Source organism: Phalangium opilio, unplaced genomic scaffold, assembly GCF_054372755.1.
Source record: "Phalangium opilio isolate 3A_F unplaced genomic scaffold, DU_Popi_V2 ptg000070l_1, whole genome shotgun sequence".
NCBI lineage: Eukaryota > Metazoa > Arthropoda > Arachnida > Opiliones > Phalangiidae > Phalangium > Phalangium opilio.
In genome coordinates, this window is record NW_028324182.1 from 5,848,572 (window position 1) to 5,865,023 (window position 16,452).

General features: G+C 38.1%; 1 protein-coding gene across 2 annotated transcripts in view; it reads right to left on the reverse strand.

The window, feature by feature from the left end:
* The window catches only part of LOC149661263 (ecdysone receptor-like), a 55,784-nt gene that overhangs the window by 20,527 nt on the left and 18,805 nt on the right, over positions 1-16,452 (reverse strand). For both annotated transcript variants that reach the window (XM_089842728.1, XM_089842729.1), the window contains exon 2: positions 13,705-14,459. In XM_089842728.1, the coding sequence (XP_089698854.1) occupies positions 13,705-14,161 (457 nt within the window). In that variant the 5' untranslated portion in view covers positions 14,162-14,459. The remainder of the gene's footprint in view (positions 1-13,704; positions 14,460-16,452) is intronic.

Sequence of the window (16,452 nt, forward strand, 5' to 3'; positions counted from 1 at the left end):
TTCTAACTTTCCCTTTAATTCATCCTAGTCGCTCGAACCGTCGTCGGAAAGATAAGTTTTGACCCTCCCCTCCGCCAAAAACTAAAACAAGTACCAACGAAAATTTCTATAAGAGGAAAAAGAAAGGGATTGGACACTCGATCTATTAAAATATTGTTTTCCAAAATTAAAACCCAAAGATCTAGTGATGGGATTGCCATAATAAAGAATACAAAGTTGAACGGCTTAGCCTTACTGTCTTAGTTGCTATTGCCATCACTGGCAAATGGCAATATTCCATGATATCATTGCAAATATCATGAACAAGTCAAAAGCCCAAGTCGTTGAGTCACAACTAAACTTCCTATTGAATCATCTACAGTTTCAAGTCTATTTATATAATACATCCTTACAACTATCCGACACCTCTATCCCAATACGAATCTGCATTGGCTTCAAGCCTACCGATGCCTCATTTGCAAACATTCAAAATGGGAATTCACACAGGTTGAGACATCCATTCCCAAGTATGCCCAGTATTTTTCGCATCAGGTGGGTTTTAGGAGGTGGGGCGGAAACTGGGGGTATTGGTTTGATGATAGTCACGTGAACACCTACCAGAGTGCATTTACCGCACCGGGTCCTTACCCTCTGACGCGTTCAGCCAAATATGCCAACGTGTCCTTACGCCCCCCCCACCTCCCTCCCTAAAAAAACAAAATCCCTTTTCTTCTAATGGCGCATGATTCTACCCCTAAAGGTTCCTATCTACAAAAACACCATCACTACTGCATAGTTGCGCAATAATTTACGAACCCCCCTCGTCGCGCCCCTCCCCCTGGTGCCGAAAACCGGTAACAAACCCCAAGAAAAAAACTTTCACTTCTACTTTACCAGGCTTCTAGGTAGACCTAGGTACTGCGGGTACCTGAAGAGACCGTCAAATTAACTTGCTACCTTTTGCGAATGTATTAAAGCTACGGGAGAACTTCCGTTTCTCTTTTATCAGGATAAATTGACGCTATTCACAGCTCGTAAGGCAGACAACGCCCGGAGCTTTAAACCGGTTGGATGATTTCAAGCCCCAACGCTTTTCCACCCTACCTACCTGTATACCTGTAATTTTTTATTAAACATTTTTTGTTCACGTGGAAATGGAAAGGTCACTTTCCTTTTTTTCCCCAAATGATAGTTACTAACTTCGGCGGCAACGAACCTGCGCTGGCTTTAATAACATACCTGGAATACCTCTACACTCTTCACGTAGAGTTCCTACCCCTCTCCCACCCCTAAATACCTTTAGTACGTATAGTATCGTATACGCTTTCAATTTCACCTATAATCAAGGGTATTTATACTATATTGTGTTTATAGACGAGGCTTAAGCCTAAAAACTCATTGAAATTGCGCCTTGAAGAGAGTAGAACACAATGGAACCTAGCCTAACTCTATTGTTCTCATACGCCCTGTGAAGGTCAAATAATTTTTCACCCTGGTTCCTTTGGCACTTGGGTTTGTTGCGTGAGAATTTGCACTGCCTAAAAGGTGCATATAATAATTTCAGAATCCCTTGAAAGTTTGCTTCCCTGTACGCTCGCTAAGGTTCACATTAAGTTTAGTGAAGAAGTCATATTGGAATTTTTTTTATTATCAATTTTGTATATATTTTGATTTCATTTGTATTTTCTGTATCAATTAAAAACTTCAGAGCCTATTTAATAAGCCCCCCCCCATGATCTAGTAGAGACTTATTGAGAAGCAAATTAATATTCATATTTTCACATTGTGTTTGGTTTAGTCTCAAATAGTTAAGTCCAGAATGATTGATACCTAAATCATAAGCAGACGATGGTTGTTTACCCTTTAGTAATTTACGCCATCTAGCGTGGGAAATAATCTTCCATAGAAATTCGAAACTTATGGGCTGATTATGCGAAGATTCTCTGTACGCCAAACAAGACTAATTGGGCCTACTTAACGCGGTCCGATTTTACTCTTGGGACCGACCCTTCTTCGTAGGCCTAATTTCAATTTAAGTTCCATCAAGGTTTAGTCGCGTAGATTAAACTGAAACTAGAACTATAAACTCCTCCAATTAAAACAAACCCCCAGGTATAATATCGTTTCCAAATTTTAAATCTCTAGGACCAAAAAGTAAGTAAAAGTCTTGCGAAGGATGCATTCGTAATTTCAGCGTACGTGTAGGAATAGGTAGACGATGCGTAGCGTGGTTGCGTGTCCCACAGGCCTTCTACCTGCTTTCCATGATGATTCCATCACCGAGTAAGCCAGTTCAAGGGGAAAGAGTGCCAGAGCGAGTTTAGTAGGTACTTTTCCCCCTCCTCAAAGCCCCGTCCCCGTGTTCAGTTCGCCAAAAAATCGCTTTCTCCTGTTTTTTTGCAAGCCCACTATTCTATTCACCTGTTAACTCGCCTCGCGCATCCTCGAGCGCGCCAAAAACTGTTACGACATACCATTTTCTCTTCCCTCGATCGTTTCGCCACTTCATACCCACTCCCCTCAACCCCCAAAACCCGTTCAATGTGGCGCATCGAAAAATACCTGGCCCTGGTAACGAACGAACGCTCCTTCAAAACTTAATTTTCAAGAGAAAGTAATGTTTTAAAAAAATTAAAGATAATTGATGATAAACTGTTGTTAAGAGTTTAAAAATTAAATATGATTAATAATTAATTGCGAAATTATAAATTATTCGATATTATAATACCATAATTTTATGATAATCTTGTAATAACATCACTCACTAACTCACTACACAGGTAGGGCCTTACCTATCTAGAAATAACGATTAAGAAGAGTTCTTACTAAAATAAATTCATTTAACTGGTTGGTTATTTTCAGAGTGTTTTAAATTAATTTAGTACCAAGAATTTTTCTTTCGAAGGAGGTATTTTCCAAGAATCTCATTTAACAGGAGGAAGAGTATGAATTTCAAAGATTTCTACGAAAACATTCGAGCTAGTCATCGTTGAAGAATAACGGTTAAGTGATTGGCATTGGCAATGACGCCAATTAAAGCTAATACAAGGTTCATTAACACTATATTATCAGAAGTTAGTTATTTTTCCGTGGATGGGAACGACCAGAACATTTAAACTTGAACTTGCATAATTCTACAGCAGGGTTCATACAACCTTTGGAAAAGAAATTTCCCTGAGATTTCCAAGTTTTTCCCCATATACTTCCCTAAATTTTACAGCTATATGGAGTATCCTATGGAGCAAATGTTAACGAAGGAGGGGGGGGGCAGATATGACTATTACATAATCAAAGGACATCCCCGTATCTCTAGTAGAACCAGAGTTATGACCCTCCAAAGTTTAGTGTAATGTTAATCCTACGGAGGGTATGTTAATGAACATTTTGCTTAATTACTCGGCCCCTGTTTGACGCAAATTTCCCTGATTTCCCTGAATTTTACTAAAAATTCTAAATTTCCCTGAAGTTTTTGTCAACTATTTATTTCCCTGATTTTTCCAGGTTTGTATGAACCCTGTACAGGACTGGTAGAACGCCAAATTATTTTACACATAATTCTGTAACAAAACATACAATGAGCTCAAACTAAATATGAGTTTCATTGGATCTAATAAGGTTTTAAATATCCGATATTTTAATAGTCGTATAGGCGGTTCCTAAATGTGTCGAAAGATTAACTGGTTTACTGATCCGGTAATACATTAAGAACTTAAATTGGTAGCCTAGTTGTAATTGTAACACACGCCAAAGAGTAAGAAATAGCGCCTTTACGTGACGTCGTCACTAATCAATTTATTCCCAAGCCTGGTCAGTGGTCCGTCTCCGGACCGGACAGTCAGTCAAGTCCAAAACTGGACAAATGTCACGCGAGGAAACTTGCAAAATTGTAAGACGTGAGAAGCCATTAAAACAAAAAAAGATAATAATAAAACATAAAAAAAAGGAAAATAGTATGAGCCAATATATTATAGTTAATTACAAAGCGTGTCCGGTTGGTTGCGAATATACCACGACACTGAAAGGTCAAAAGACTCTTGTCAACCAAATGACCTTTTCCTTCACTTGAAAATAAAAGCGGAAAGGGGTGAGAAGAACGTAGACGTTTCAATCTCCCCTCCCCATTTTTCCTCGTGTCGCTTCTAAAAATTAAATACATTCGACCTCCCACCCACCAGTCTAATAATATTCATTATGTACCATATTTCACATTGAGTGTAGACCAAGGTTATACGGTATGTCACGGTATATACGAATTACATTGAATAAAGAAGCTCTTCTACTGTTGGTTATAGTTTAAACTAATGTTGAAAATTCTGGTGGTTTCTAAGTATAACGCGTTTGGAAGGGTCCTCCCCCGTTTCATAGCGCTAACCAGTGACATCAGAGATATATATAACAATTACAATAGGTATATTTTCTAAAAGTCGAAAGAGATATACACCTATATTTATGAATTTATTTTTTAAACAAATGAATGTTAGGCATATAAAGTTCGCGAGTTCATTATTACTAAAATCCAGTTTGAAAACGCCTTGCCCTTAAGACTTTAATAGTAAAATGTGACGCAACAAATGGCGTAATTTTGAATTCAATCGAGCTAGCCTAAATTTTTGAATACAGGTTTAACTCTAAGCACTAGCACGTAACTTTGAGCTAAATTTCATTGAATTAGAATGCATTTTTGTGTATTAATTGGTTTTATTAATTAATCGTATGTAAGATTTGGCTTCATTACCACCATTCAACTGCTATATTTGTAAAACGGGCTTCGTTATAGTCATAATGTCGTCATAAATATTTAAAATATTAAACCGATAGCGTGTGGACAAGTGTTGCCAGCAACAGACTTGAAACGCTTGTAGTTCTGTTAGATTCAGTTCCAAACATGCAGGAGATACTAGATTCACAAATTATTGGCAACCCTGAAGCACGGCCGATTAAAACTATACGATAATACAAATATCATTGGGAGAAATAATACAATTCTTTATAGTCCATAGACAAAAAAAAAGGTACACGAATTCCGCTGAAATTACTTCACGCTAGAAAGAGCTCAATACCCCTACACATTCGAAGGGTATGGCACTTAACAATATATCTCCGCAATTATTCTATAAAACATCGTATAAAATACTTTAAAGTAATTAAAATTTACTTATAATACGCAACGAATTCAAAGATACCACGGATTATAACTAAAAATATTTGCAATATCTAAAGCTTTAATGTCCGACCCCTTACAGACGTGGGATGGGCCATCACCAAAAAAAGTAACTCAACAAAAGCCCCTTTCAGAATTTCAAAATTATAATTACAGGATATTTCATCAGAGTCGAGATATCACTTTGAAAATGGTTAATAAACTAGAAAGCTTTCATTTTTATTACGAGAAAAAACTCGCTATTTTTACTAATATTCTACCTGGATATTTAACTGAAAAAAGTCTGTTTACTAGTTTGTGACTCTTCCGAGGTTTGATTAATGAATTTTGATAAGGAGGTTATTTTGGGGGAATTCCAAATTAAATATCCATCAAACGTAGCCATGATTATAAATATAAAAAATGATAGCACCAAGTAAACATTAATTTAGAATTCTCGTTTTGAAACCAAAATGTTTGAAGAAATAATATGACAGAAAATATTAGAAATGAAGGTTCTTGGTAAAGGCATTTTTTTACAGCCTTATGGCAGAAAAAAAGAGTGGGAGTTGAAGTTTCTTGAGTAATAATAAGAGTACTGTACAAGAATCCCCTCGCCTGGTATGGTAGTCTTCCTCTACATCATTGTTCCCGTTCCAAGTTTAAAATATTTAAAATCGTTTAATTTTGAAAATGATTTGAGTCTGCCTTTATTTAATAAAGGTACAAATATAGACTATTCCATTAATTCCAGCAGAGAAGGTTATTTAGTGAACTAGGGCTCCGTTTGGCGTTGCCTCTTAGCTATAGGGAAATAACCTAAGATGGCGGTCCCATTCTTGCGCCTTGGTTTCTTCGCGAGTAATTTTTGGAATGGTCTATTATAATGTTGATTAAATAATTTTATTTCTCCCAATGCTATCTTAAATGCATTTAATCCGATGGTAACTACAGAGTATAACCAAGAAGTAATATCTAGTTTATTAGGGAGAAGGTATAAGATGCCTAATTATTCGCGTGCCATAGTCCCAGTCCCCCTTTCAAAATACAAGGGGGGGACGTAAAAGGAGGCCGGGTTATTTCGCCTCTCCTACGTAATTTTCCTCATTCACGTCGCGCCAACGTGAGTTTTCAAGAACCAATGGGATGCTGGTTGTAATTTAGAGGCGGGAATTAACTCCGGACCTACTATACGTTTGAACTGGAGATGAAGATGGAAATGTGTAGAGAATTTATACCTTCTCCCTAAGAATCTAGATATTACTTCTTGGTATAACTAATATAACTTTCGAAAATTTAGATATTAAACAGGGTAAAACCAGGAATACAAACATACTTCTAATAGGAATCATGACCTACCAATGAAATGAGCATTAGAATTATGACGCGTGACGGAAAGCATTCAAGCCCCGCCCACAAAACCCGCAGAGAATTTAACATGGGGGCACGACGATTCCTTTTAGCTTAATGGATTCCTGGTAAAACTACCACTATAATGATAAATAATTCGTAGGTCTGTCTAAAAAAAGGTGAATAACAAAAATAGTTCTATAAGACATTACACCCCATGTTTCTCAACATTTCCAGGACACAGAAATATCGTATTTTACGCAAATAAAAGACGGAAATGACGTTGCTGTCAAAACTATTTCGCTTAATTCACTTCTGGCATTTGCAAACTATTACAGTCTACAGCTTTTTCGAGGCTCAGACTGGGTAATTTTTTTTTTTTTTTTTTTCCACCAGCAACATCTAAACGTTTGTACAAGTAGATAAAAATTCAGAGAGTGAGGCCCCCCGTAGCTGTTACTATTGCACCATAAAAAAAATCTCTCGAAATGAAAACCGGATTTTCCACCTGCATATTGTAATGCCAATATATTCATCATTTTAGTTTCCCCATCGGTATCCCCCCATTTACCCGTGCCTATCCAATTCTGTATCTAGCAGTTCAATCGCCTGTAAAATACTCACGACCCCCTGCCTTCCCTCCCCCTCTTCGTATATTCCTAGATCCTTGATTCCGCCATATTAAAAAGAAGCCACTCATGCGAAGTTGAAAAAAATTTGGGGTTTTCTACGAAACCCCTTCGCTTTTACCAGAATTTCTCTTCTAACCAGTAACTTGGACCAGTCCATAAATTTTATACTCTTTTTTTTTTTTTTTTTTTCTTCTTCTTATTTGGTTCGTGGTATGGTTGGTAGGTATTATTATACTTTGGTAAACCTGTTTTTAGACTTACGCAGACATTAATTTAAAAAGAGAGGATGAAATCTAATCCTTTTTTCTTTTTCTTTCTTTTTTGGTAAATGGAAATAGTTACGAAATAAAGGTCAAGAAGTTTTTGAAGTTTAAAATTAACCAGTAAGAATGTCTAGCTTGACGACAAGGCCTCTCTAAACTCAGTGTTTACTCTCTCGAAGCATGATCTACTGTCATCGATAGTTTCAAGAACTCATAATACCTAAAAAATGTATGAATAGCATTCATAGCTCATACCTTTCCTACTTGGTCGTTATAAGCTTTCCAATATGGCGGTGATACGCACGTGTTAACTGGGAACACTGCAGGAACAAAATCTGACATCACAGCCCAATTTTAATCTTGTCAAAGTTATCAAGCGTAATATGGGTGTTGTCTAAGTACTTAGCTAAAAACTTATAAAATGTATCTCACGGCCCAAAAAGGGTCACAAATTTTGGTTCCTATGACTCTACAAGAGAGGTTCGAGTCCCTTAACCCAACCTTTAAATTAACCTCCACTTGACGGCACATTGTGAAGAGAAGCAAGGTGCGTTTCTATCTGAAAGGAAAGGTTTCCCTATCAAATATAGCGGAAGAGAGAAAAAACATTTCACATTTTAAAAAATATTTTCACATCTAATTATTGATTTTTTTGAACCCCCCCCCCAAAAAAAGAGGATTAAGTTTCAAAGACATCCGTTAAAATAGGTTACTTCATAAATGAGTAAATCATCTTAATTTTACCAATAAATTTTAGTCAAAACTCTGTCTGACAAACGGTGCTGAAACGATGGGGTTCTTACTCAAAATTGATTACATCTAATGTCGAAATATATAAAATGCCCCGAATTTGAAATAAAAGATTTTAGGATTTCAACTTAAAACCAAAATTTCGCAAGACTTCAATATCAATTTTAAAAGTAAAACAAGATATCGGTAGAAGTTTTAGTTCAACGTCTACGCCAAGCTACCTTCACAGTGTACACTAATGGAAGCTCGACGCACGCGTTCACAAACCGATAACTTCCAATACAAATTTCATTATTACAACTTTACGATTTAAATAATAACGTATTATTTTTCGTGAACCAGATTAAATGACATGTACTAAGTAAGTAGTCCCTTATCTAGGAGTTAATCTGAGAGGTGACGTAGAATGAGTATGGTGTGGTCCCCTCTCTCCTGTCGAGGTTTGACCCGTTTACGTCAAAAAAGGTTTTCGGCTAATTGTTTACCAGAGGATCGAGTTTCTCTAAAAACAGATTAAATTTCCCGTCGAAAGGTATTTACAGATAAGGAAGGGTGTACGGGGGGTGGGGGCGGTCTGTAGAGACACTTCACGTAATACAAAGAGACAATATAGAGTAGGCTGATCGAGGACAAGAGATATCCGGTACCCAACTTTGTCCAGCTTGCGCGATTGTTTGGTAAATAGAAGCGGTATAGTAATAAGAAGACTACTTTGCAGTAGATCTTATAGTCTTAGCTTGAAGGAGAGAGAGGAATGGAGCGGTACCCTCTCCACATATAACGTTTCAGTCCGTACCGCCTTAAGTCCTCCCAACATGCTCAGCGTTTCGGTAGGATCGTATTGTACGGGGACGTCTTAAAAATAGAAGCTAGGGGTCAGATACAGATAGATTGGCGCTACGAGGCAGCACTTAACAATCGCCTACCGAAGAATAGAGAGCTTTCAGATGGGATAGTAGTACGTCACACCCTCCCAAGTCTTACCACTGTTCTGGTAGCCATATTGGGTGGTCTCAGCTTCATTCCTGCTTTTGCTTTAAATGCACCAATATGACAGCTTAAATTATGTCACGAGACTCGGCTCCTCCTCCAACTGAAAGCTCTCTAAAGGGGTGCGTTCCCAAGGTACGCTGGGAGACTTTCACCGCCGCAAGTCGCCCATCATCATCTACCACTCCATCTTACCACTTTCTCCCTGGTCTTAGAGAAAATTTCAATTTCAGATTATTTACGGACTTGATTTTCAAGGAACATATTGTCGCATAATTTATTCCTTATGGAATATTACGCCACTTGTCAATTAAACTTATAAATGATATAAATAGTACGAGTCTTCCGAATGAAGGGAGATTTATTTCTACATTTGCAAGCTCAAGCTCCGCTCGTCGGGTATTACATGGAATAATCAGCGAATACTCGCAATTAAGGGGGTTTAGTAAGTACATTTATAGAAGGGCCATTTCCCTTCCGTTTGTACAAGCATTTCTCCTTTCCACGAACAGTTTTCCAATTAAATCGGGGAAGCTAGTCTGAGCTGACTATCATCATAAAAGGTAAACACGAATTAGTCTACCAATAATTTAAATTAGCGTCTGGTGTAATTTAATCGTCTTACCTCGATCCCGAGTTGATTAATTAAGAAACCCAATTAATTATTTTAAATTTTTTTTTCTGAAGGGTTTTAAGCGAATTTAATAGGAAAAAGGAACGTTTGGATTCTAATTAACAAAATTTAATCATTTTTAAATTAAAATAAAATAAAGACGAATTTCGCAACTCTATTCAACCTTCAGCCTAACAAACCAATCTCGCGGCGCTTTTGACGCCTGCCCCATAGCCCTTTTGTGTCATGACTCAATTAGAATGTCCCATGGAAATGGTCCATTGAGGTTAAGAGTATATCATTAAAAATTAATTTAAACTGTAAACTTAACAATATATTTCAGTTTAGTTTGGATTTTTCAGAGAAAGGAATGTGTGGGGATTATGGCAAAATGTCTTTGTAAAACGTAGAAACAATGACGGTGGCTGCAGACAACGGTCAAGAGTCGGGGGTCTTTGGCCTTAATGACAGACCAATAGTGTCGAGATAAATCCGAGACCTTCCAAATCCCTATTGGAAGGATTTTTGGCTTTCAACGAACGATAAACAGAAATAGAACGCAATTCTCGCGGCTCTTAAAGGCCTATCGACCAAATATACCAAGAATCGCCTATAAACGAGATCGCGCGTATGTGGATATAAAGCGCGCAACCCTTATTACAAAAGCCTTACAGAAACGGGGGAGAAGGTGTTACCATGACAACGACTGTCAACAGAGACGGCCGGCTTTTAAGGCTAAAGATACACCACCGCCTGACAAGAGGGGTCGGACGCTAACCTCCTGAACCACAGACCTATACTCGCATCAGGAGTCAAAAGATCCCGCGTGTTCTCCATTGAGATTCAGTAGCAAATTGTTAACACTGCACTAAGGGTCTCTGCCTTGTCTTAATCTTAACACAAGACATATCTATTGCTTATTATTTAACCCTACACATTATCCTCAATTGATTCTAAAACATTTTTGATGGTCAGATGTCCGTTTCCACGGGACTCCCCCCCATTGACGCGACCCTCCCCGCCTGACAGAGGGCATTCAACGGAGCACCACTACCCCCCTAACCCCTAACTTGGACTTAAGTACTACTAACAAAAAAAAAAATACAAATAAAGAGAAACACTCTTCCAATTAAGAGAGAAGCATTTCATTAGATTTAAAAATAATCAGTCTCTTCGTAATTTTTTTTCTCTTTCTTTTAAATCCTGAAGTCGAGTTAGTAAATGCGCAAACTTTTAAAGAACTTTCTTTAAGTCAGATGGCGCTACTTAAGCATTAAAAGACTAGACCATCCATTACCAAATAATCTTCCCCCTCATGCAAGTCTCCCTCCCTCTAGAATAAATCTTCGTTTCTTTATTTCAGGGTTGTTTGTAGTATAAAACAAAATTACGTTGGCATATAAAACTTGTCTTGATTACCTACCCGCTCCCCCTTTTCTAGTTTTCGCTTATAAACCCACATCCACATTTTTCCGCTCTTGCCTATCTCTGCTTCGTCGTCGAAAGTCAGTGATCTCGATTACGTAAGATTCCAGTTAAAAAAGTATAAGACACTAGCTTGCTTTCAATGGGTTTATAGACTAATATAGAAAAATGACCCAACATTACACGCTATAATAAATACAAATAAAATCGCAGACTAAAACATCGACGTTTTTAAAGAAGTTAAGTAGCTTAAGCCATTTCAGGGCCAGTAGTTTATAAAATTAGAAAGGTTTTATCTGGGCACCAACAACTGAACTGAAAATAAAAATGATGTAACCAGGGATAGATTTAATTTTTTGAGAAGTAGGAATGGAGAACAGAGTAATCTGGGCGCGCGTCAAAGTCCCGGACCCCCTTCCACGGGACGGAGGGGGGTATGAAAGAAGAGGCGGGAGGGTCATAGCGACAGAGGTAAAAAGGAATTACGTATTTTTCGCCGTCCCCATCAGCAACGTCATCAAAACGTAGTTTGAGTGAGCCAATAAGATAAATTTAAACTTTTCGTTACGCGTTGGAGGGAGGGGCTCTATACTGGGCAATGAGTCGGACTGAGGTAAATACTAACCTTTCTCCATTCCTATCTCTTCCTGATTTAACTGAGGGAGGATCTAGAAGTTTACTGTTAAAGATGAGAAAAAAACTAGAAAAGGCCTCACTCAAATTTCTAAGCCACGCTGTATATTGAATTATAATGAAGATGATAATCAAGTTACGAGTTTTATCAAGTACATTTGGACACAACTACCGCAGAAAGATTGCGATTTGCTACGATTGACGTCTGAGATGAATTGGTTTGGGTTAATTCGAGAGCAAAATTAATCAAACTTGAAACATGATTAAATTATAATGAAAATTTCAATATTAATTAAGATTAATTTAAGAGGAGTCACTTTAACAATAATAATAATTTGATTAACAGAAGTTCCCGGGTATACCAGAACCAAACCTTAAAACCAGGATGATTAAGAAAAGAAAATATAACCAACCGGTTTCCACACTAACATTTTAGTGGTTCTAAGGTAGGAATATTATACAACCTCATTATTAAGAGCGATTCAAAACTTAATGACGCTACATCATCCATCCCCCTTCAACCAATCCCCTTGAAAATCCCTCAAGCATTTCATATATATACATATATTTTTTTTATCGAAAAATCGCGTCAGACCCTACCCTTATTTTGGGTACCACGCACTTTCTTGCGAGAAAGGTTCAGCTTGGTAAAACGCGATTGGCGAAAGCCAGTTTTCTTACAGATTTCTCCACAAGTGAGAAATGATGCGTGCTGCCTGAGATGAGGATGGAGGGGGGGGGGAATAGAAGAAAAAGGACGGCCTTTCCCTTGACCGGTTTACAAGCGCCGACACAAAAAAAGGAAGAGAAATTTGGGGCTGTAAAGAGAAAAATTGTTCCAGGCCCCAAAAAAGTGAAGATTTCTTCTTCTTCGAGACAATCTCGTAGTAGGATCGAATAGAGAGTGCGAGGGAAGCCGAAGCCGGTTTAGCTAACAGTATTCAGGGCTCCCACCAAAATCTCAAAAATAAATAGGGGAAAAAGGGACTTTTCACGATAAAAATAGGGTAAAATAGGGACCTAAATTTTAAAAGTAGGAACCAAAAAGGGACCACTGGTAAAACAAAATGATATCTATTCTGTGAAAATATCACAAACAGTTAGGAACCTATTACTGTTTTCTATTTTTTCGACAAAATAGGATATTATTTCTGACTTTCTTTTGTTTATATTCTTATTCTAAGGGAGCGGTAGGTATAAGGAAGGTTTTCTGATTAGAAGTAACTATTTTCGTATCATGTTTACTGTTTTTTAAAAAATCCACTGAACTAGAATTTGGGCCTTTACAGGGTTCGTACAAAACTTTTGGAATGAAATTCCCTCACTTTCCCAGGTTTTCCCTGACTAATTTGAACAAATTTCTCTGACCATTTGCAATAACGTACATGGCGAACATATATGAAAACCAGTCTAAATTCAGTCGAATAATATTTTCACGAGTTGTTATTGTTACAAAAATTAGCCAATTAATTCGTTTAAATTTAACATTGAGTAAATCATAAATAACCGGAGCGAGCGAAGCGAGCTCCGCAAATTTGGGTCTCTGCTAAAATCTCAGACACGACATTTTCAGGTCACCCTTATACTTTTTCTGAGGTTTATAAAAATAGGGTGATTTAAGGACCGAATACCAATTTTAGGGTAGATTAAGGACCTTGTAGGAAAATAGGGACTTTAGGGACTTTTAGGGACCTGGTGGGAGCCCTGATGTATTCTTTTTCTTCTAATGACATTTTTCTACGCGCGACGTTTTGCGCCCGCCATCTTGTGGGGGACTTTAATAACAAATCATGTCATGATCAAACGCACTAAGTGGTTTATTCGTTATCGTTCCTTAGTTTTGACAGCCCACATGAATATAACTGATCTTATGAAATGTTCAAATACAAAAACCCACGCGGATGAAATGAATCAATAAATTTTACTTACTTTTAGGACTGTAGGGATCGTATGCCGATACGGGAGACGAGACGCCGTTAGTATTAGAGTTCTGTTGATGATGATGCATCATCATGCCATTAACAACGTGACTCGGGGGAGGGGAAACTGAACTCATAGACACTTGCGAGGGTGAAGGTATCCAAGTCCCGTTATCATCTAGTCTTTGTCTCTTGACGCGTGGCGAAAACGCCTCACTTCCGTTTAAGTTATTGTCCGAATTTCGCGGACCACCACAATCACTACCATCGTTACCACCGTTTAGTCCTTCCGGGGGTCCGGGGCTTTCGCCATCCCCAACGCCGTAGGGACTGGGCAAACGGGGCTCTAACTTGACGATGCTGGGTAAGTTGGGCGAAAGGGCCGGAGGAGAGGCGTGTCCGGCAACAGCGCCCCCTCCTGGATTGTCGCCGAGCCTGAGCGTGCTCGACAACATGGCGCCCTTCATGACCCCTTCACCTTCCCCGTGGTGACCCGTCGTTGATCTACAACCCCGCGTACCGATCCCCAAACAGGATCGGTCACCCGACAATTACTCCTCGTCTTAACTGGTTTCTTAACGTCGCGAACTCACGATAGATTTTGACCGGGTGTCTCGGAGAGGCGCCGCGCGACGATTAACCCCGAGATGACCCTAGTTCCACGTGAGCTAGGAGCTCCGGGTTCGGCTTGTCTTATAATGACGCTTGTAGTAGTAAAGACGCGTCATTGAAGACTGTCGTAAAGACAAATCAGTCTCGCAATATCTGCAAATATAAAAAAATTTCAAGATTCAATTAACTTGAATTTAATAACTAGAAACCCTTAACAACTAATAAAGAATTAATGCGGACATGTTACATAATTTGACCCCGAAGTTGGACTAAATAGGGCAAACACTTTCGTTCCAAAAACAAGTCTGAACTCAAAGTACAGCCATAAAAAGTGAAATTTAAATGTTAAACATGTTTAGGGTTAAAAAGCTAAAAGACAGTGTCAATTAGAGAGTACCACCTTTATGTCGCAAGGAGATAATTAAACAAATCACCGTCGTTACGTTGTTAATCAGTTAGGATTTATTTTTTTAGCGCAACGCGTAAGAGAGAGAAAATAATAGTGTTCTTGTTCTATAACTCTGAAACGTCGTTGACCCAAAAACACGCGACTCGATAATAAAATACGCAACCGCTTATACTATACTCTACTACTATACTATTGCTATAGCCTTGCATTGAAGACAGACGTTCAACTTATATATACACAAACACTACGTCTATCTACTTTGATAAAACAGAGTTCTATTGCCTCGGCGTCTGCTATTTAACGCGAGCGTCACTTGTGTGTATATTCTGCGCCTGCTGCCAGCCAGTTTTGTTTTGGTCGCCACTACATCGTCCGCCATTTTGCCTGTTCATGATACCGTTTCACGGACTACAAAAACTGACGAATTTTAAATAAGTTTAATCCCAAATACGAAAGATTTAACTAAAACTAAATCCTTTGTCAATGTCATTCTAATTAAGTTATCGTCACATCCTAAAAGTTGAGGGTACATCAGAAATAAATCAAAGTTAATAAATACTGAAGCAATTTTACAGTTAGATACATAAGCAGGGTTCGGACGAAATTTTTACATTGAAAATCCCTGACTTTTCCAGCTTATACCTGACCATTTTAAGGTGCCCACTACATCACACTTGGCCCATATTTAGCATTGGTCGAAGCATGATTTGAAATACCAAACTAAATCCCTAACATATCCCTGACTTTTTAGTAAAAAACTTTAAATTCCCCCACTTTCCAAATCCCTGACTTATCCAGATTATATACGAACCCTGATAAGGGAATATGGTATTATTTAATTACTTTTAGTTTAATATATTTCTGCATGGTTACACACCTATGATAAGCACGATGGAGAGAGAGGGAAAGAGAAAGAGAGAAAAATTAAGGCCATTACCGAAATCTTTTCAAAAATGGTGGCGCCCTGCCTGTTCTGTTATACATTTATTAGACCGACATTTTTAATGAGCTCGCGCTCGGGGGAGATAGTTAATGCCAATTGTCAGCGCTACGAAGGACTGGCGAAACCCTTCGATCTCGTTCCTTCTAATGTCAACTGATTTTTACGTCGAGTTTGATATAGAAATAGCAAAAGACACGTTCGCTTTTTGACGGTGCACGAGAAGTGGGCCAACGGAAAAGGGTCTTTCAAAACGCGTTAACTCTTTCAATACGTTCCATTTATAAATACGACATTTTTGCTCTGAGTTTTGTATAATTTTTAGTATTTTTAAATTTCGTATTCCATTCACAGCTTAACTATAATTAAACATCGCCCCGCAATAATTTTTATAAGGTTTCATACATAAATTTCCGTAGAAATCCCAACCAAGGTCAACTGAAGGGGAATTACATAAAAATTTATGTTATTAAATCATTTCATTTCTTGCATTTTAAATTCAGAGCTTCTAAAAAATGTCAGCGGGCACTGTTGCTATCGCCTCACGAACAAGGTAACGGCAAATGATCCTTTCAGGTCAAAGGTCGCCCCCCTCATTCAAAAATGTTTATGCCGAGACATTTTTCGAAAACAGCTCAGAATGGAAAGTTTTACGATAGGGTTTAAGAAAAAAAAATGAAATATCGAAATACAGTAAATAAAAAAAACAGAAGTGACAAATCGTAACAGAATTTGAAAAAACATGATTTTAAATCAGGAAAGTTGACTAAGAATCAGCCCAGCTAAGTGGCCACTTA